Source organism: Cygnus olor, chromosome 2 (assembly GCF_009769625.2).
Source record: "Cygnus olor isolate bCygOlo1 chromosome 2, bCygOlo1.pri.v2, whole genome shotgun sequence".
In the NCBI taxonomy this organism is placed as follows: Eukaryota; Metazoa; Chordata; class Aves; order Anseriformes; family Anatidae; genus Cygnus; species Cygnus olor.
Window position 1 is genome coordinate 87,887,319 of NC_049170.1, and position 22,671 is coordinate 87,909,989.

Below are 22,671 nucleotides of genomic sequence, written 5' to 3' on the forward strand. Positions count from 1 at the left end.
CCTTTAAAAAAGTTGAAAGAAATACTATAGCAGAGGGATGGGGGGCAGACCCTGCTTCTTGATCCTTGCATCTAGTGCTAAACCACTGAGATGCTGTTTATTAACTGCAAAACAGAACTACTAAAAGCAAAATAAAATAAAAATAACAGCTTTCATTTCATCCGCTGATATATCACTATTTCTAGAATTCACAATTGGTCTTCTTCAGAAAGAAGAATTCTTAACCAAAGGTATAATACATTTTCCTTATAAGAGTTATTTTTTCTGATACCTGTGAGATTGAACACTGGGTAAATACTAGCTGCAGAATAACTAACTGCATTTTCAAGATGGTATTCTCTTGTTTCTCACAAATCCCAGCAAGAGCTTGAAGAAATTAGTTAACTTTATTAACTGCTAAAAAGTTAATAAGAAAAGTAACTTCACTTTCATCATGAAACTGTTTAATCACCGATGTATAGTTCCAGGACTGTCTCTTTCTAGATAGATTGTACCATCTGCATAAGACTGTCTGCAAAACTTAAATTGAAGAGAGAAAATAAATCAACTCAACTTTTCATTTAGAAGTGCAGCGTAAGTTTTTATCCTCCTAAGTACACAGCAATTTGTAAAATCCACAAATCTCTTAATTTAACTTAAATTACTCTTCTGTAATTACCCACGTAAAAGGGTAATTGTCTTTTTCCTTTCTTCTACACTTTGTGTTTGATGCTGGACCCTTTATCCATCACATGTGGATGCAGTGGTGTTTGTCTCACAACAGAAAAGCCAGGTGTGGTGAGGAGAAAGTAACGTTGCATTAATACCCGTTCAGGAGTAACAGACTTGACATGAAGACAGGATGCAACTTACTAATTTAAGTGCAGAAGTAAAGATATATTCTAGTCTTAAAATAAAAGCTTCAATGTAAGGCTGTGTTAAATTCTTGTGTGACGTTGATGCAAACCCTGGTTTCTTCCCCAGGGACGCACAGCCCGATTTGGGAAAACAGGCACCTCCCCGGGCTGCAGGCCGGGCTCCCTCTGAAAACACAGGGACAGGAACTGGTCCTGGTTTGTCTCCCTCTAGGCAAGGAGCTACCCAGGGAACCAAAGCGTTTCACCGCTTAAGGAGCACTGAAACGACAGCAAGAAGTCTGTGTGCCTCAAAAAGCAGGAGATTATGCACACCTGGTAGCACAGCCTAACTTAAGCGTGCTGTGCTGCTCCACGTTGCTGGTAGGCGACCAAGTGACTCTCCACCTCGGCACAGGCAAGGAAACAGAGGTAATTAAAAGCAAGCAAAATAAGTAATTTCCTTAATTACAACACCAGCAGTTTAGCAACATGATCTGACCTAGCTGTAATCGTATGTAATGAGTTTGTAGAAACAGACTTGGGAAGATCTGAAGGTGTCACCGTACCAAGATTTTAATCACGCCAGGAGGCAACGCTTGGTATCCTTCCCAAGGAGAAAGCCCAAAATCACCGAGGCTCCTCAGCACAGCCCGGTGTGTTTGTCAGAGCGACTGCAAGCAGCGTGACCAGCCCAGAGCAGAAAAACCGTGCTGATCCTGAAACATGAGATGTACCTCCAGGAAAACCAGGAGTCACTTCTTCGGTATCCTTGAAAGTGTAGGCTTGTTACAAAGAGAAGCTACTCAAAAAAAGAAAAAATTTAAAAAAAAAAAAAAAAAAAGGTGGAATCTGGAGTTAGACCAAGGTGTTCCCTCACCACCATCCAGAACCATTGCTGTGCCCTTCAGAAATGCAGCACTGCAGCAGGAGAAGAGGAGATAAAAGAACAGCACAGGAGAGAAGAGAAGACAATTTTCCCTTCGAATTTGGCTGTAACTGTGTATTGATTTTGGAGACTCCCTTCACGGAACTCAGAGAGAAAACCAGAATGGAAAATATTTGTCCTGTGTGCAGTATGAGCAGACATGCTATCCTTGGTGTATTTATCTAGGAGGTATTTTTGCTGTATATGCAAGATATTCACCTCAAACAAAAGAAAAAAGAAAGAAAGAAATAGAAAGAAAAGCCACCTAAGTGCAGAAGTAAGCACAAAAATGAAATAATTGTTATATTGCAAAATAACCTGGAGTTTTATGCTTCATTTTGGAACCTAACAAAGCAGGAAAAAAATGCTTAATATAACTCAAAAAATTCTACAGAACCTGCACAGAAAATGAAATAAAGATTAGTACTTTAAAGGGTGCTGAACAGAATTTGCTGTTTTCTCTTTATATACACCTCCACAGCTCCCAACAGACCTCAGGAGTGAGCACAGGGACATTCCCGCTGTGGTATGTGTAGGGCGGGCAGAAAGAAATGTGCTTTTCAAGCAAAAGTCACACAGACAACATAAAACTGAGCTCTTTGCAGCTATCCTCGTTTGTCAGCTTTGACAGAGCTGTTCCCGCGTTTGGTGGGTCTCCCAAAGACAGCAGCCTGAAGACATTGGCACAGCCTGGAGGACAAGCTCCTCCTGGTGTCACCATTACCCCATCTCTTAACACTAACAAGTACGGAGGAGAAACCCAGCAGCCTCACCCCAAAACTACCAGCTGCCTTTTCAGAGGGAAGAGGGCTGGCAGGCTACCAGAAACAACAGACCTAGGAGATGGGGACAACTGATCATCAGCGGAGCGCTCATATTTAGGAATTTTGTTGGTCCCTACTGTAACTAAGCCATCATCTTCAAGGAAAGTCGCTAACAGACAACCAGATGTACCTACTGCAAAGATAACGAAAAAGCTGTAATATAAAAAGGTTTCATAACATCTTACTATAGATGGTAGCACATGTTTACTAAAACCATGCTTGAAAATTCAGGAAGCACGCCACTGACCATCAGTGTTACCCATATTAAATCTCTACATATTTGTGAGGTCTTCAAGAAAATATCATTAACCATCAATTACAGAAAAATAAGGGAGTTCCACCCTGCTGGCTCAACTTGACAATAAAGTTTCAGTAACAGTTGATCGGCTCATCGTGCATTTATATAAATAAAACCCGACACATAGCAATGGAAAACAGGTATGGCAAACAGAGAATGGTTCTGCTCATTAGCTGTTCTTACTAAAAACACGAAGGAACACTTATCTGATTAAGCACTTCTCAATTGGTACTTGCTGTTGAACCTTGCAATACGTCTATATTTAGAACACTGATAACATAAAATCTGATTTTCCTGCTCAAGCTCCATGCCAGGGATGCATCTGGCAAGCTCCACGCCAGACTTTGCATTTTATCTGTTTATTTTATAGGGTATGGGAAGTTTTACTGTTAGCACCCCAAAACCAGCATGGCTCAGAAAGACTATTTTCTTCTAGCCTTGGCATCATTGCTAGCGCTTGCTTGTATTTATTTGGCTTCTTGCTCAAAGAAATGTGTGGACTTTTGGGTGGTCCTGGTAATTTTGTGCAGGAAAAGTTAATGCTGACTTAATCCTCCACCCGTCCTACACACAGCAGGTCTACGTATCCGGTTTTCTGTAAGCAAGTTCCCAAACAAGCTGGCTGTTGATTACTGAGGTGAGCGACTCTCCATCAGACCTTACCAAGCCATGACGCTTTATATATACCACAGTAACACAGAGAAACTCACAGACCACCCTTCTAACTTGCTTACCGCTCAATCACCTTTAATTAAAACAGACACTGGGGAATGCAGAATATCACCCAAAAATGCAGTCTGTCTGCTCCACCTCTGGTGAGCACCTCGCACCCAGCCTACACCAAGCTCCTACTTCATCCGCTTGTTTCCTACCTGCTTCCATGCTGCTCACTGCCTCAAAAAGGAAAAAAAAAAAAAAAAAAAAGAAAAAAAGAAAGTTTATCAGTGTTGTATCATTTTTAAAGCATCACGGAAAGCTCTGTGACTCAAGTGCCATCACTGACACCATTACAGGCGACTGCCAACTCTTCCAGTGCAATACATTGCAAAGCACACACAAAATGCAGCTGAACACTCAAATACCAGGTTGCCATTTACATGATCAGAAGTGAGTTGGGTTTTTTTTCGGTTTTTTTTTTTTTTTTTTTTTTTTTTTTTTCCAAAAGACCCTCTCAATCTGGAAACCAATGTGAGAACATAGGAACATCGAGAGAAAGACCATTTTGGATCTGCTTTTTTTGCCACATCTCCAGTTACAACCACTGCTCTGCGCAAATGCCCGGTGTCCTGTGCAGCTCATTAGCTGGTGGCACGACGAACCTGAAAGGGCAGCCTTTCTTGCGCAAAGGTGCTAAAAGTGGGCATCAGGCACCACGTGTGCCAGCCACCCTGGCACTGCCCCACTGCGCAACCTCTGTGAGTCACTCCTTGGCACGAGCAAAGTCCCTTGCTCATCGCTGGCATTGTAATGCTGAAACTATGACAACAATACGCTATTCCCAGGATCACTTATTTAATGATAAGCAGCCTGGCTCATGGGGCAACTAGCAGCTCTGGAAACACCCTACACGTTAAGTAAGACGATTTAGTATGTGCTGTAATATCCACTATCTGGAAACGCAGCTACTTTTTAAGATCCTTAAGTCACAAATTTTGTTGGAAACAGATTTTAAGTCTTCTTCCATTCCCAACTCCTAATGCAGGAGCTGGCTTAACCTACTAAGGAAGAATAAATTTCTAAAGACCCCTCCATCTCTTAGAAGAAGTATTAAAGTGTGAAAGTTGTCAGTTTTCATGGAAATCACAATGCCAGAGCACCACAAAAAGCTGCAGTATACAGAACATAGCAGTTGCCAGAAAATCAAGTGTTTGCTGATGCTGAGAGAGTAGCTAAAAGCTGAGCACAGGGGAACACTTGTTCAGGCTCTGAATTGTGATTCAGGAGAAGCGAGTTGCTTCCCCAGCTCTGCCACAGGCCTCCTGGCAGCTTTCTAAGCAAGCCATGTAAACGTGGTCACACTTTTGCCTGTATAAAATGGAGTCTCCCAGGCGTATTTCCTTAACCCTGAAGAATACTGTTAGGAAGCCTCCATAATGCTTCTAAAATAATTCAAGTCTGTGACAACAGGAGTCTAAATAAGTATTTAAAGCACAATAGATGTTTAAGAATAAGTATGTTTATTCAAGAAAAGTTTCATTCCTTCAAAGGCAAAAAAAATATCTTTTTTTTCTGGCCATAATCACAGTTGTACTCTGATCTGAATCACTCTGTAAAAAGCAATATACCACTTCACCAACAGGATTAACTACACACAAAGCAGCCATGTATTTACCAAACTGACTTCAAATAAATATTTAGGAAGTTGTTTTTTCCTTAACGGCTAGCATCAGCTAAAACTGCACATATGAGAATGCTCTAACTTGTAATCAGCCCCCCCTCCCCCTGACTTTATCTACTGCAGGATCCTGGATAACCACTGTACTTGGCTCAGCCTGCCCAGATGGGGCAGTAGGTAAAGTCTGTCCCATCAAAATGTAGTGCTACCCCCTGCTGAGCAAGGACGTCCTTTTATAGAGACAAGCAATTTGACCAAGATGTAAGGTTATAGGAGCAAAAGCTGACGAAAAATGAAGTTAGAACTACAGGAAGAAAACATGAGGAACAAATGAGAAAGGAGATAGCAGGAAATAGGAGTTTCAATTTCATCCTCAGTGGCAGAAGCAGCATAAAAGAGCAAGATGAAAAAATATGGAGGATATCCATGGGAAAGAAAATAATGAGACAATTAGGAGACTGGGAGAGTGAGAACAAATCCTGAATATTCCAGGCAGCCCAGAAATGGCAGAGACTTTAAGAAGCCATCTATTTCATCCCTCTGCTCTGGTATGAGACTAAAAGACTTATAAAAGAAAGGGAAAAAATGAGGAAGGATAGGAGAAATGGGAAACTGGAATTCAGAAAGCTATAAGGACTTAATTGCACTGCATTTATCTTTCCCTTTTGCTTATTGTTACAATTAGCTTGCTTATCTTCAGCAATCCTGAGACATTAGTCATGACTGAAAATACATGTGTTTGCAGTATATCTGGTCAATAGTTACGTTCATACAGAGGTGCAAAATACAGTAAAAACCACCCTATTTCATTTTACATAATAGCAAGCGTAATTCTTCTGTTACTGACACCTGAGGTTTTGTTGTTGTTGTTGTTTTGTTTTTTATGTGACATATCTCCGCTGACATGAAAAGAAATAATTTGGATCCCAACTATATGTGAGAGGAGAACAGGGCTGACACTCGTGCATAAAACGTATGTGCCCATAATAAATGCCATCTGAAGTCCGCAACAGCAGCATACGTACAAACCAGGACACAACACAAAGGGTAACACCAAAAACAAGTGTCAGTCTTTCATCTGGCCAAGGCAGAAGTGATCCTGTACCACTTTTGATCCAAGTACCACTCTGATACTCTACATTTTTAATCGCCATTATCATCCTTTGCCGTACAGCACTCTGCACATTTCACACAAATCTCTCATAAATACAAAGCAGGTGAAATATGAAAATTGCCCAGTTTTCCATTTTAAAGATTAATTACACCGTTGTCTCCATATAACTTAAATCTTCTAACACCTGGCATGTGGTGTAAGGTATGTTATGATGACATTCACACAGACATTCTGAGGACAACAGTGCTCTCCAGGCTTTTCCAATACAATGTTTATAAATAATATGCTAAACATGTGTAATGGTTTTGGGTTTTGTTTGTTTAAAAGCTGGGTGTGGAATTTCACAAGGTAACCTGCTTAACTACGTGGAGTAGATATAGAATAAAAGGGAAAGGTTTCAACAAGTTGAGGTGTGTGACCTATGCTTTTTACCCGTGGGTTTCATTTCTGAGAAATGAAACGTCACTAACGTTTTGCTGCCTTTATCTGTCTTATCCGGTCACTTCAATCCAGCAGATAAATCACTCCAAAGCAGGTGTGCTAGCATGCGTCTGTATTTGTGCTAAGACCCTGTGAGACAGGGAAGGAAGCTGAAGCACAAACAATTAAGGTCCTACTCAAAGAAAGTACTCGTGCATCTTGTTTCTTGTAAGGACTTTTCCCACCCTTGCTGAAGACTACAAGGGAGGCCACTCGAGGGACGGAGGAGCGCCTACAAACTGTGGGCTTCAGCAGGAGATAAAGATGCTTGCACTCGCAGCAGACGATGCTCTGCCCTTTGCACAAACTGATCCTACAAGTGCTCATTTAGGCTCAAGCCTTTTATACCGCTTATGACCAATGTATGTCAATTTGGCCACACTACAGTCAATAAAGTCACCAGCCAGCTGTTCAAGAGACCCAGACAGAGAGGCCTATCTCTGGTCTCCCTACTGAAATAAGTGCAGATGCAGGCATCAAGGCAGTAGGTTTTAAACAAGTGCATTTCTCTCTTCCAACACCTATTGAGTGACTACAGAAGAAGTAATTCTTATTTCTGGTGCTAGTACTTGTCTTGAATTCCCCTTCATAACCTAAAATAAATGTTAATTAATTAGAGCATTACAAACTTGATCAAGCTTTATAAAACTTGTGCCTAGAAATTACTACCAATAAAATTCTTGATACTGAAGTCCACAATTATTCTTGAAACTGAGAAATGGGAAAAGCCCTTCAGCAACAACATAAACTGCATTTTTTCCTTTTGCCATTGAAGACCAAGTAAAAGTCCATGAAAACCAAAGAACAGTATCCTTCTTTTAAATGTGCAATTCTCAAGCAGCTGTGCCATGAAATACATGCAGTCAATTTATCTGTGTAAGGTATACAGCAGAGCTGCTTGACTCTTTACCAAATTATACATTAAATTAGTTCACCGTTTAACAAGGGAAACTCTTAACATTACTGTTAATGATTTACATAAAGACAAAACAGCTCCGCCTAAATTTTGTTAAAAATTGTAAACTTGGGGTCATTTTAACCTCTTGCTTTCGTAACTGCCAGCTAACCCAGTCAACAAGCTGGGAATTTATACAGCATTTCTTCTGCCTCAACAGGAATGTTTCTGCCACAGTCACCTTAAAATCACGCTCCTGGACAAGTTCCACAGATGTAGGTGATACCTGGATTCATATGGGAAGCAGCACAGACAGATGAAGCTGTCCTTGTCACATTTTTCTGGTCCTAGCTGATTTCCTCATGGAAAGAGTAAAACCTAATTAGGGACCAAACAGCCACTGGTCCTGTACAGCTGTTAAAAGTTCAAGGAATTACTAAGTGCTCCGTGAAACCCCTGGCTAACAGCACAGGCACATCCAGGCTGAGATTTTCCTGTTCCCAAGAAAAGACAGGAGTATTTCCACATGTACGTGAATTCAGGTAAAGCAGACGGGCAGTCCCTGTCAGTATGCATCACAGCTTTGCCACCAGCATGCTGCTATGCAATATCCGAAGCACATCTTAAGACTAAATTCTGCTCCTTGAGCTGTTGGGAGCAACCTGACTAAAGTTAATGCAGTTATTGTAACTTCTGGCCATCTGCGTGATACCAGAGTCTGGCCGTGGAACAACCTCATGTACACGGAGATGAAGCTGGCTGTGTACATATCAGGAGCTTTATTCAAAAGTGCCCTCATACCTCAGTGTAAACCTCTGAGAAGCACTAACAATATGTTTTCTCATTCCAATTTCAAACATTTTAATGAAACTTTGGATACCTGGCAAACAGGACAAAATTTCAATCCGCACTACATCTAGAGGAGTGCTGGATATTTGTCAAAGCACATACACAAACTAGTATCTCCAGCCTCTGTCAGGATTTTAGGCAACTGCCACCCTACTACATCAACTCTAACAACAGAGAGGGGAGGCAGAGAGGGGAGGCACATTATGCTTACTGGTTTTCATAAAAGGTTAGCTTAGAGGTCCATAGTAAAGGGTCATAATCAAATAGACCTGTCTTCTAACAGGAATTAAGCATTTATTTACAAAAACAAAACAAAACAAAACCCCAGCAAGCTGTCGTACCCTCCACAAGTGGCAGAGGCACTGCACACAAGCAGCTTCACTGCCACAGCACCAGCACCGGCATCTCCTCACCCGCTACCCCCTGCTCTAATTTCTGCGGCACACGCTACAGGACTTCCCACCGGACACAAAAACCGAGGAAATTAAACGCAAAACAGCTCCTGCAGCCCCCTGACACGCACTTTGGAGCCGTTTTCTGCTCAGCCCCGCCGGCTTGCCCGTGCCGCGGAAGGCCGGTCGCTCGGGGCACCTGCCGGCCGGCTCGCAGGGCGGCCATGCCGCGCCGGGGGGACCGGGACGGGGGAGGACCGGGGGGTCGCGGCGGTGCCTTACCCGCTCGGAGGCTTGCCGGCCGCGGGGCGGACCAGGGTCTCCATGGCTGCTCTGGAAGGGTCTGGACACGGGCCCGGCAGCGAGGAGAGGGAAGAGAGGGCAGCGGTGAGACCCGGCTCACCCCCCACACTCCACCGCCACCACCCCCGGTCCGCCCGCTCCGCGGCGGGCGGCGCTCCCCGGCCGGGCGCTGACAGCTCTGCCGGGCCCTCCTACCTGCCGGGACGGGACGGGAGGGGACGGGACGGAGCGGGGACGGCCGTGTCGTGCCCACTCAGCGGGGGCGGAGGCAGCGCCAGGCCGTTTCCATGAGACTGCCCGCGGCAAACACAAACACGGCGGCGGGCCCCGAGGGCACGGCTACGGCCCGCCGCCCCCGCACCGGGCGGAGAGAGCAGCAGCAGCAGGAGGAGGATCCCGAGGGATGTGTCGGATCCCCCATGTGCCCTGATTTGGGCACCCCGGCCTCTGCCGGCCGTTTCAGGAGCTTCCCTGCTCCCCCGCCCCCCCCCCCCCCACACACCCCGCTCTCCGTGTGGTTCACCTTGGTTTGCAGCCGCGGTGGGGGGGCGACGGAGATGGCGGATGGGCCAGGACAAGGCAGGGAGCGGGAGACACGAGCAAGCAGGCTGAGTAAAGCAGCGGTGAGGAACTCCAGAGAGAGTCTGAGGGAAGGGGGAGAACTCCAGAGAGGGGCTGAGGGAAGGGGAGATGCTCCCTGACTTGCCTTTCCACCGAGCTGCCTTGGAGACTGACCCCTGGGGTACAACTAATTTGGCCACCCCTTTTCCCAACCCTCCCCTCACATCAGCCTTGAGCTCTTATCTGTGCAAATTCTGCCCCTCAGAAAGCTACGCACTCAGCTCTGCGTCCATAGGAAATTCAGTAAGCTTCTCTGGCCTCAGCAGCCAGAGTTTCTTCCTCAGCAAGCAAGACTTGGCAAATCTATGCCAGAAGCTGCATGCCAGTGATGGCATTGCTATCTGCAAGCTATTAAATATTTGGAAACGTTCAGACACTGGATTAATTTGCCAGTAACAGAAAGGAAAAGTACGCCTTCATCTTTTCTGTACTACGTGAATGGAAGATTACCATAAACCCCCACCTTTGTCTTCTACCTGTGCTCCTGCATTATGATCAAAGCACCTGTTTATGTGCATTTACCTCAATGTTCAGTAAAACACTTATTGTGCTGTAGGCATCCTTAATTTCATCTTCCCTCACTTTGACAGCCTGAGGACTGACTCCTGGCTGCTCAGCAGAAAGTTGAGAATGCTATTTTCTGTTTCCTTCTCCCCTTCCATGTTATACAGAGAGGGCCTTGGGGTAAGGGAGGCAGCTGGCTATCCCAGCCGTAGGTAGAGAAACAAAAATACACGTTTGCAAAAGCAAAGCATTATTGGTCTCTTATTTCCCTGTTAACATGGGTAAAAGTTGACTGAGTCACCACAGCTTAGTAATTACCCCTGGTCATCTGAGCCGTACACCACAGTAATGAGCCACATGCATGTTCTTAATTTGTGCCCTTATGAAAATAAATAGCCTAGCTTGCATACTTTGTTTTGCAAGCTTTGTGGATTGGAGTCTGCACGCTGTCACTTAACCATAGCTCCAGGAATGAATGGTGAGCTATTAAATCACCGGATCTTGATTTCATAGCACCGTTCATTGTCTATTTAGTATATTTTCAATCTCCCTTTTTCACTCCTAAATGTAAATGAATTCCTGCCTATCCTAGAATACATACTAAAGCTGCACAGGCACAAAACCTGTAGAGAACCCTCAAAACCTTCCCACCTCCACATCGACAGCAAACTACACTGCACGGTTCATTTCAGGAACTTGAAAGATTTTCCCTTGCCTCAGCTGCAACTCGTCCCACTGCGCTGACCCTGAAGGAAGGTACACACAGCCTGCATCACACCCACTACTTCCTTGTCCGTCCCTGGCTCTCACGCCCACCTGCATGCCCAGTGACATCCCCACCGCTCCTGGCCCCTTCTGCAGCTGTTTCACAAAGCAGCACCTGCGCTGTCTTTTCTCCCTGCCTATAGTCTGTTGCTGTTCCCCCTTCTCACACCCTCTCCTTGACTTCACCATTTCACGTTAGTTTATTCTCTAGCAACGTTGTCTGAATGTTTTCTACTTGATAACATCTTCTCTTCCAAGCCGTGTAAAATGTCATTATAGGAGTATATAAAGGCTGTCACGACCCAGCACAAACAACAAAATAGTGTTTTCTTATTATGTTCATTTTATACAGCACAGCAGAAGAGTGACATAAATCACTGAAATCACCATCTCAGTGCCTCTTCAGAGCACCAGGAGGAGCAACACAGGTTGACCACAGCCAAAATCCTTCAGTCCCATTTAGCTGATGGAAGAGCCAAAGGAAGTTTGCAGAGCGCAGGAGCTTGTCTGTGGTCTCCAGTCTCCTTGGCAAGCAGCCCAGCTCTCCAGAAAGGGCAAAGGCTGCGCTTCTAGTGAGCATTGTAATCCCCACAATTGGGATGCTGTGCTCAGTTTTTAGGCATGGTGCTTTAGGGCTGAGAGGGGCTGTATGAGTTCTTGCAGATCTCATAAAATATCTGTGAGAGTGAGCATTTTAGCCTTTCCCTGTCTGTATGGCTTCATCACTGACCATCTCTGTTTAGATGGCCTCCTCAATATATTTCCAAAGACTATTAGGCCATCCAGATGACAACATTTTTCCTATAAAATAGTTTAGGCCTTTAAAAATAAAACTTAATCAGCTGTGCAAAATCATGTTTCTGCTTTTATTGTCTTCAAGACATTCTTTGTATTTTTCCTTACCTTCACTGCTAATAACATTACCAAACAAGCCTTGAAGACTACATTCTTTTTCCAACAAATCTGGCATGCTAGGTTTCAAGGATTTTGGTTTGTATTATAAACTTAAGTCAACACAGAAGGAATCTAGTAAGACAAGTCTAATACTGAAGATATTTTTTCTAATGTAGCAAAGAGGTTAATGTTAGCATTAGCTAACATGCACAAGTTAACCATGCCTTTTCTCTAATCTAGCACATACCTTTTCGTATGATACAGCTATTTGAGGGCCATCCTACAATTGGAAACTAGGTTTGATTGTAGATAGCAAGGCATAAGTGCAACAAACCTAAGTTTATAGCAGGAAAAATTTGTGAATAAGAGTTATTAATGTGGTTAGGTTTAGTTAATAGCAAACATAAATTTTTAACCACATAAATCCAACTCCTTTTCCCATTCTAAGTAACCTGGAAATTGCCATTTAGGCATTATTCCCTGTAAGAGAGTATGTTTACTGTACAGTTGCAAAATTCCTGGCTATGTAATTATAAAAATCGGAGTTGCATAGCCTCAAGCTCACAATATTCTTTTATTTTGCTATCCGAATATAAATATATATATATATATATATATATATGAAGGGAAAATAATTTTTCAGGTCTTGTTAGACCATTCCGTTGAGTCCCAGAGCCACCCTTCTTCAGGGAGTTGTTTTGGGATTTAACCATACAAGTCCTATTGGTTTTAGTCGGAACTGTGAGCAAATTACATAAATTTTAGAGGAACCTTTCAAACTAACAAAACTGATGAGTACTTTTTGAATAAATGTCAAATCATTACTAATCCATTCAAGACTAACATAACATTATCAAATACCACTGAAGAGACTGAATTTACTTTAGAAATTCACAATTACTTGATGACTATGTGGACTCAAGGGGAAACTAGGATATTGTGTTTGGCTCTGTCTATAACCACACAGCAAATCACTGACAAGTTTCTAGGGTCTTTGGAACAGCGATTTTATTTTTCTTTGTGGTTTTAGAGACATAGTGTAAGCAGCCTGTGATGTCATTTGAGAACCCGAAGTAATACAGGAAGAACCAAAAAGATACTAATCATACAAAAACATGACAAAGAAGCCATCTAAAAGAGCACGTGGATATGGATTTGGATATTGTATTAAGTGTTACAGAACTACAGCTGAGACAATTTATAATTTTGTAGTTATCAGGTAACGACTTACTGTGTGTGTAGAAATAGTGAGGCTTGCCCTGTCTTCAGCGATCTCTAGACCTGTTCAGTTCAGTAAGATAGATCCCTTCAGAGATTTCTTTTTATCTCCTGAAGTTTATTGGAGTCAGTGAAGAGGGTATTTTGCCTTAAGACACCTAGAAAAGGGAACTGGGAGCATGCATAATTTCTTGCTTGATGCAAAAATCTAGAGACTTTCCCAGCCTGTGTGTGGAAAAAGCTGCTGAGGAAATCCCTGCCCAACCATTCAGTCCTGTCTGCCCACCTCAGTGCGATCTGGCAAGAGGATACGTGGGGCAAGGGACTGCTGGAGAGAGCACACATGATTCAGGACCGGCCAAATGCTCATGCTTAGGAGCTGCAGACAGATTGAGCACCGTCATGCACAATAAAAGCGTCATGGAAAGAGAGGGTCCTTTTGCCTTAGAGGGTACTGCAGAGCATGCATGCAGAGCATGGGATGGGATACCAACTGGGAGGGGAAAACACTCTAGAACTGCGATGTGAGTAGAGTAAAAGGAATTTCTGTGAACTCAGCCATCAGGAAATTAAAAGCGGGTTATATTAAATGTGGCTAAAAGTGGTCATGGTAGACATTGGCATTACTCAGACTGAAGCTGGTATGTCTCTACAGTGTGCTGACAGTCTTCAATCTATGAGCTGTACACTCTTTGTGCATTTTATTTTAAAAGTTGGATATTGATTACATGCTTATTCTTTCTCTTTTTTCCCCAACAGTTTTATGGTTTGTTGCTTTCCCACATTTCATTTATATATTTTGGACAACTAACCTTCTATATCCTCTGTTTTCTGCCATTCCTATTAGGTGAACTTTTTTCAGGATTTGAAACCCCAGCCCTAGTCTGCAGATAAGCTAACAATAAGAAAAGGATATTAACATCAAGAAGAGGATACCTGCACAGACTACTGGCCTCATGGAAAGGCTCAGACCTCGCATTCTTGGGCTCAGCTGTGGTCACAGCCTTTCTAGGAAAGATGCTAACTTAAGTTGCTTCCCAAAATCATAGAGTTGCTTCACTCAAACTTATCTGAGAACAGTATAAGAGAAGGCAATATAATTATCCAGGGAAAATATTAGATTATTCTTTAAGAGCACATCATATAATATGACTGAAAAAAAAATGGGCAGTCTTTACCAGCTTGCAAATCAAATCTATATACCAACAAAGTATTAGCCAATTGACGTAAATGTATCTTCATTGTACTGAAGCGAGTAATCTCACTCAACGTGCTGGTCAGGGTGACCCAGCTACAGCCCTTCCTTACTGTAAGGATTTTGCTCTTTGTTTGTTAAGCCAAGAAGAACCTGAAATTGTCAGAGCAGCATTTCAGAAAAGAGACTCACAGCCTCCCAAATGCTGGTGCCACAAACACTCCCTCCAACATTACCTCTTTCTGTAACGAAAAAATGTTGTACTATGCTTAGCAATATCATCTCAATTTTCTTGGAAGAGAAATAGAGCTTTTGGACCACTCAACACAGCAGGACTAGTAGAAAGGGAAACTCCATGAGCCTTTTGTGTAAATAGCTTTCCATGGGTCTGAAAACAGATCATTTAGAAGTGACGTCAAATTACAGCACTTTATTTTGGTATGACACTTTTCCGGTCATTTGGGTATAGATAGGCCATGCTTTTGTAAAGCAGGGTAGGACTGACAATACAGCAGAAGGGATGTTGCATGCATTGTCTTGTGCAATAATGAGGAATACAGAAAACTCATTGTGTAAGCTATTGACATGGCATGTTCCCGATTTTCCTCATGCAGCACACTGCATACACAACAACACGTGGCTCCACCATTTAAACTCGCCTCTGCCCCTCCCAGATTGCCTCTGAGCAACAATTGCTTGCACTGTAAATACTGGCAGTGAGGAAGGCCTTCTTTGAAACACTGACTTTTAGGCGAGACCTGTGCTTCTAAATGCTGAAGTAACTCAAAAAAATTAGTCCCTGCAGTGACCAAATGCCCTTAGAAAACAATTCTCCAGTGAGCTATGTCTGCACTGAATATTCAATACCAGGGTTTCTATTTCAAGAAGGCTATTTCTATTTTCATATATATAATATAGCCAAGCTATAATCAGAAGAATTATATCCACCCACAGTCCTGTCTATAAATATTAAATACTGCATGAGATAAGCTTTATTAACAACGTCTGCAACTATCTTTTAGCTCACAGACTGGTTTGAAATTTCTACTACTTTTAAATAGATGTTTCACTACAGTCTTTCACTGAAATTTCTAGTGAAAGTTTCTCATTTCACACTTGCATCAACCAATGGACCTTTCATGCCAGGCAATTAATCCTGATTGATAGCAACATGAAGTGAAAACAGGTTTTGGTTCTGTATTTAAATAAAAATTAACATGCTAAAGAGAGAGACATATACGTATGAACTTACCCCAAACCAGAAAAGTAGCACTCTTGGTTTGCTGGTATTTCTGTTAAGTTACTCAGCTTGTGATTGTCTTAGCTTAACAACACTTTTGAGCCCACAAAGATGTAGACATGTGGAAGCTCACTGGTATTATGCTGAACTTATATTATTTGATTCTTTAGAAAAAAAAAATAGGACCCTTTGACATATTATGTCTAGAATTCTTTATAAACTGAACATAGACTTGAATAGCTGCATGCTGTTAAATTACTACATGTGCCCCAAAGGCGTACCTATGCATTCCTTCCCTAAATGTAGACCTCTTGAACGTGATGAAATCACTGAATTACATCAGCATGAGAATCAGATCCCTAAAGGATAGAGCTTCAGTGGATGCTATTGTCAGGAAAGCATCTGAAGGCAGGTGAATTCTGAAGACTGGTATACCTAAGACCTTATATATAGTTCATACCCAGGTTACAAATGTAAGGAGGTAAGCAACAAAGAAACTTACCTTGAGGAATTCTCACTAAGCATATTTGGGTTGCCATCAGGTACAATATATTTTTCCCAGTCACCACCATGCCTCAGCACATTCACTGCTACAGAGGCTGTTTTCCCCACTACCCTCCCTTCTGCGGCAATCAAAGATTTCTTAACCCTCCCTTCCAAACATTTCTGAGGCTTTACAACTTGTCACAAGACAGTAATACCTTTCTCTCTTTCTGCTAACATACCTTGAGACCAATCCTGCTGCTTATCTTTATTTCCAGAAGATATGGGTTAGCTGGGTATGGCAAAGGAAGAAGAAAGGAGGTCTTCCAAAGATGTCGTACTAATCCAGGAGAAGCTGGGCTGAGATGATGCACACAGTTGGCTCACCACAGTGTCATTGGGCAGCTGCAGTCATGAGACAAGGTAATATTTTTCTCTTTGGAAAGGGTTGTGGTCACCTTCCTCACCCTGCTCCTGCAGCCAACATATAATTAGAAACAAGAACAACTCTCTCTGAATTAACAAGGAAGAGATTGGATGAACTGGTCAGCAAAGAGGGGTGGATGAAATATGGATTATCAGGAGAACATCACTGGCCTGATTCAAAGCATACAGATATTAATGAGGTTTTCTACTCGCTCCAATTGGTTTTCCCAAATTTTTCACATCATTTGCAAACATGGGTAGTAATGACTTGGCTTTTTATACAACCTTTCCTCTATAATTTCTTCCCCTCTTCCTCCTTAAAGTGAAGTTAAGCATGTCTTAATCATACCTCTAGTCACTTGTGTTAGTGCACCCAGGAATAGCCTGTAACCACAAGAACTTTTACAGGAACCTACTGTTTAATGGCCCCAAAGGGCCAACATGAAGGAAAAATCTCTAATGTGCTTTAAATACCCTGTACATTAGGTGTACATTAGGTGACTGACTAACCTTTGGAAACTTTTTATTTCTCTATCTTCTCCTAGTGTGTCAGCTCTCCTCACACTCCAATCTCAGTGCAGGGGAGGGGTATAAGTTATGACATAATTAACCTGAAACAACACTCCCTTTCTTTAGGTGAGTCATCTGCAGTTATCCAGAAAATGTACAGCATGAAAATTACCTCCGGTTCAGGGTATTAAGAATACAAAGTAGCCACTTAGAGTTACTTCGGAAAAATAAATATGGAACACTTCTAATTTATAAATAAAGAAAACTAATTTCCTACCATTCACAGTAAATGGCTAGAATAACCAGATTACACAGCCTCCCGTGCATTCCCAACCAGGCCTGTGAGTGGGGTGGTGCACTGCCATATTGCTTGAGGGACAGCCCAGAAAGCAAACGGTGATGCACAGAGCTGTGCCCGGCTTCCCCTCTGCCCCGTGGCTCTTTTTCCAAGAGCATTGCCTGCAGCAGTCAGTGTCTGGCACGGCGCTTGTTGCCCAGCCTGCTGGCACGACGCTGCTTTCCACAAGAGCAGGCAGCAAGTCAAAGCCCCACCTTGTCTCCACCTTCTCCTTCCTCAACAGAGAGGGACATGAGTGAAAAACAAGCATCCTGCATGGGCTGAGGTTTCCACACGGTGCACGTATGACAGAATTGCCTTACTAGCCACCTAGGGTTTAGAATAGAGACCCCAATCTTTATTAAATAAACATCTATCCGTAGTAATTTAAAGGAAGACATTGGTTTAATTTTTATACTGATTCATAACCTGGTGAATTAAAGAAACACACTGATTTATTTACATTTTTTTCCTTTTAACAGAACACGACAAATTAGAGTGTAAATCCTCCTGAAACATGTTAGATTAATACCTGTCATAATGATGGAAGTGCTTTCACAGCACTGGTTGGTGTTTTAAATATAGTTGTCACAAAAGTCACACTGACTTTAATGAACACAAATGAACCAAAATGCGCAGATCTTTGCAAATTTTCAGTCAAACTATATTTTGAAAACTGTCTATTGTTTCTTTGAACTTCCAAGGGAAAATGAAAAACAAGAGAGTGACATTTCCACTGTTCATATCTCCTTTGCTTATGACACGCTGTCCAGTCACAGGATTTATGAAGCAGGGGCCTGCCAAGTAAGACCCTGTACATATTATGCACAAGCAGTAACAAGCTGTGGGCCACGCAGCAACCTTTGCAGCCCAAGCCATGGCTTCTGTGGAGATTTCTTGGGGTGTTTGGTGCAAGCAGCACCCTGCTTGTCCTCGTTACTGTACACGCAGGAGATAGCCATCCTCCTGCAGAGGGTATGGGGACCTTTGAGACAGGGAAGGTGTGTTTGCATGAAGTCACTGGCAGCGATTTTGCATGCAGCTGCTTCCTGGAAGTGGTGAATTTTAAAGCAGGGATTTAACACTCTCAAGGTGGTCCTGTCCTGATGTAGGAGTGAGCAAGCTCCCACTCGTAAACATTTGTGTGCCACCATAGCCTGGCACGACGATTTTCTTCTTGTGCAAGGAGGTGCGAGCTGGAGCTAGGTTCCCATGGCAGGCAGTCACAGGGGACCTGGGGCCACCCTCACTGCACGTGGGGAGCAGCAGTGGCTTCTTCTCAGGTGCACGCCCTGATCCTCCTCCAGCAGAAACCCTGCTGCACGGACCTAAGCACAGCATGTCTGGGGTGCAGGGAGTGCTTTGCTTGCCTGCTGCATCGCTTCCAGCCTGCAGAGCTCCCGAACGCTGTAACGCACCAGAGCGGTGTGCCTCTATGTTATTGCTGTACACCCTTTTCTTCTTGTTGCATGCCAGCCGTTGTAGCAAAAATACAGGGATTTTCCAAACTGAAGGTTTTCATGCACTCCCCTGCAGCTACTGCAGCTCTGAAACCCTTCTTTATCGGGTTGCCCAATCCTAGCTGAATCGCTGCCAAGCTGCCAGCCTATGTTAAGCAATAGGTCAGCCTCCAGTGCATGGGCCTCCCAGAGCAGGTACAGCTTCCCCATTCCCCGTTAGTCTCAGACCGTAGCAAAATAAGTGGACAGCTCGTGCAACTGAAGGTGTAGCATTTTTAATCACTTGAAAAAGAATGACATTCGCAAGAGTGTCATTGCAAATTTAGTTTCAAAAGAGTTTCATATTTCATAAGTGTCTAGTTTTTTCAGTTTACCAAATTACATGTGGTTCATTTATGCATTGCAGTTGCATCTAAAAACTGTTGTCTAATACAGATGTTGAAAACTACATTTTTTACCCTACAGCTTTATGAGTACCTCATTCCTTCCCAAAAAGTCTAATAATGGCTATACCTGGAATTTCTGAATGTATTTAACATAGGCTCTAAATTTTATAAATATATCTTTATGCACATATATATGATTTTATGATTCTAGAATTTTTGTTTTGTAGTTGTTTGGTTGTTTGTGGATTCTTGAGTGCCCAAGTGAGTATAAGTGCATATTTGGATATCTATGTTAGTGTACCCAATTTAGATCATTGCATGTATTGTTGGCAATCTGAGGACATTTGAGGTCAACTCATAACTGAACCCCAAGATTCTGAGCTGTTATTCCCAAATGGAGGTTTTTCAAGGGAAAGAGCATACAGTCCTTCAGCTGAGTCAAGAAATTAGATGGGAACTTTCCCTTTGTTTGAATTGGAAGCACAAAATGAAATCAGAGGTTTTGCAGTGCTCTGGTAAGCAAGGACAAAACAGGCTGTGGAAAACCCAGGGAAGGAAATTTCAATTAATATGGTATCTTCAACAGTCTTGTGACAATGCGTAACAAGAAAACAGCCAATGGAAGTCCTACTAACATTTCAGTTATTGGGTTAAGACTTGGAAAGGAATAGTGATTGAGAAAGGGAAGAAAGGCATCAGCAGAAAAACAAAACAAAAACAAATTTTCCCCAAGGCCTTATTGCAAAATTAGGCTATAAAATGTTTGTATCCAGCACCCCTACTGGGAGGCCTCCGTCACTGGGCCCTGGGGACGTGGGGCCAAGAGTCCCCACGTGCTGCTCTAGCAGTAGGGTAAACTTCGTTTCTGACATGGCAAGGTGAGCTGGGTATCACTGCCTCCTGGAAAAGAGAACAAGCTGGTTTTATTTTAATTATGATTGGCAATCCCCAGCAATGTTCTAAGCAAAGCCAAACAGTTCTAACTTTTTACTGCAACTGGGAACCTTGGGCATGCAACTGGGAACCCTGGAACTGTGGGCATGAAGAGGGTGCTTCAGGGAGGTGTATGATGAAAGATCCTGCTAACACTGTTGTAAAAGCAAGGCTGCAGCAGGGTGCTGAAAGGATGCCATGGGTAGCTTTCTTTCTGGAACTTCCATTTTTAATGGCAGAGAAATTGAAAAATGAGCAAAAGGATTTTGAATTCCTGAGCTCATGGCTGCTTTGAGAAGCCAAAAGAGGGGCTGCCAAGCACCTAGAGAGCAAGGCTTAATTCAGTCCCTTTGAATCCTGAACCTGATGTCTCAGCCCTAAAATCAAAGAGATCCCCCACACACTTTGAACCCTGAGGGGATGGAAGCCCTAGGAGAGAAGCGCTCTTTTGCCATTCAGTGGGGCAAGGGGGAGGCGAACAGAGAGCACCAACAGACGTGCCCTAAATATTTTTTTGTTGTACACTGTGTTACAAGGCTTGAGAGGCATTGCTGAGAAATGGAGTTGCAAACTGGAGAAAAGTTTGCAGCTATAATAACAGTATTTATTGTTTCATAATTTGCTTGTAGCTTTGTGAAATGTATTTGGGTAAATGGCTGTTCTAGTCCAAGGCAAGGACAGCCTCTGGCAGCCTGAGCAAGGTTAGCAGGTCTGCTCAGCGAGCAGGGAGGTCACGAGGTTTTGTGCTACAGACCGTACAAGCTTAGGAGGCAGAAAAAACAATTTCCATGTCTTCTTGAAGGTCTTTCCCCCGTTCCCCATTCGATTCAGTTCAACTACTGGCTATCTTAGGACAGGAGCAGCTGGTAGAGGTCCAGGGGCCACGGAGGGCTCAAGGCACAGCCAGCAGGGAGGTGAGCAGCTGAAAGGGAGTTTCATTGCTTGAAACTAATGTTTATCACCCAGCAAAACTCAGCGTTCACAATTGATAGGGAAAGGAACAGCCTAGAAATTGCTTTCATACAGGAAAAGACTGTGAGCTGTTGCAGCTGAAGAATAGCTGTAGCAATCAGTTACTATTACTCTGTTTATCTACCCAGTCGGATTGGTGGGTTTTTGTTCCCCCTTCTCAGAGAAAACAAACAAACAAAACCCCTCAAGCAAACCACAAAGTAAAAGCTTTGTTAGCTATTTGATTCATATCTGCCATTGGGAAAAAATACCTAATTCAGCGTAATTTTCCCAGTTGCCCAGGTGTGGCCTAAATCACTGCTTTAGGGGCAACTCCCTTAGATTTGAACTCAGACCCTGCTATGGCCAGTCACGTCCTTGCAGGAGGGTTGCATCTGAACAACATGAGCAGTGTTTCAACTAAATGACCGCATTTCTTTTCCTAGAGGATCCCTGCTACCACTGGTTGTAGGATGGAGCCTAGTCTGAGAATACACTGACTGCATAGTCTATCTCATTAGTTGGAAAAGGAAACAAACACGGAGATTCTAGGGAGAAAAAAGGGCAATGTTGTATTAAAGTAATTAAATGCCATCCCAGGCTCCAACAGACTACTTGGCTCTGAGCAATTATGAATAATGCTGGGTACACGGGATGAAACTTAATTTAGGCTGCAGTTTCATAGTCACTTCAAGCTAATCTAAGTTGGCACCATATAAAAGAAACAGTCTCGCCTGCCTGCCTCGCCTGTCCCCAGCAACACTGCTCCCTCATTTATTTATTTATTTTCTTTTCCTGCTGCTACTCCATTCCCTCTTCCCCCCACCCCCTGGACACACAGAGCAGCTTTATCTGTCTCGGCGTGGCATGAAGTGGGACAGGAGACATGCCCGCGCAGGCACACACAAAGCTGATCCCTGCTCTACTCAAGCACACTTAGAGCCATCCTGTGCCTTGCTCCAGGTTAGAGCTGTCCTGTTAATAACATGAAAAGAAATAAACAAACAAACCCAACCCAACCAGAAACAACAGAGAAGGATTTTGGTTTCCTGATCTGTTTTGGGGTGGGGTGTGCAGGTGCCTCAGCAACAATTTCAAGCAGTAGTGGAAACGTGGCCAAACACCCCAAGTATGGTAAAACTGTGGAGCAGCTGAAGAACCAGGACTTGAAACTGCCTGCAGTCAGTACTAATTTTGGCATTTGCTAGCTTAACTTTGCTTTGTATTAATGTTGTGTAACATATTCACTTCTAGAGGTCACAGCCCATCAGCCCTCATCCACTTGTCAATTGTCAAAGTAAGGGCAAGCAAAATCCTATTTCAGCTGGGGTGGGAGGTTTTCTTTCTAGTATTCAAAAAAACAAAACAAAACAAAAAAAAACCACAATGTTTGGCATGTTAGGAGGGGGAGTTTATCTTTGGATCCACCACTGTGGAGGGGGAGTTTATCTTTGGATACTATGATGGGACATTGACCTCAATCAATGTTTTGGAGTC

The 22,671-nt window shown here is 43.1% G+C and overlaps 1 protein-coding gene across 8 annotated transcripts in view; it reads right to left on the bottom strand.

Annotated features, from left to right (window-relative positions):
* COBL (cordon-bleu WH2 repeat protein) overlaps positions 1-9,550 on the bottom strand; it is a 154,964-nt gene extending 145,414 nt beyond the window's left edge. For 3 of the 8 annotated variants that reach the window (XM_040548526.1, XM_040548529.1, XM_040548523.1), the window contains exon 1: positions 9,231-9,390. In XM_040548526.1, coding sequence (XP_040404460.1) covers positions 9,231-9,274 — 44 coding nt within the window. In that variant the 5' untranslated portion in view covers positions 9,275-9,390. The other 5 variants (XM_040548527.1, XM_040548524.1, XM_040548528.1 and 2 more) reach the window with 4 other exon arrangements.
* Positions 9,551-22,671: the final 13,121 nt, after the last annotated feature.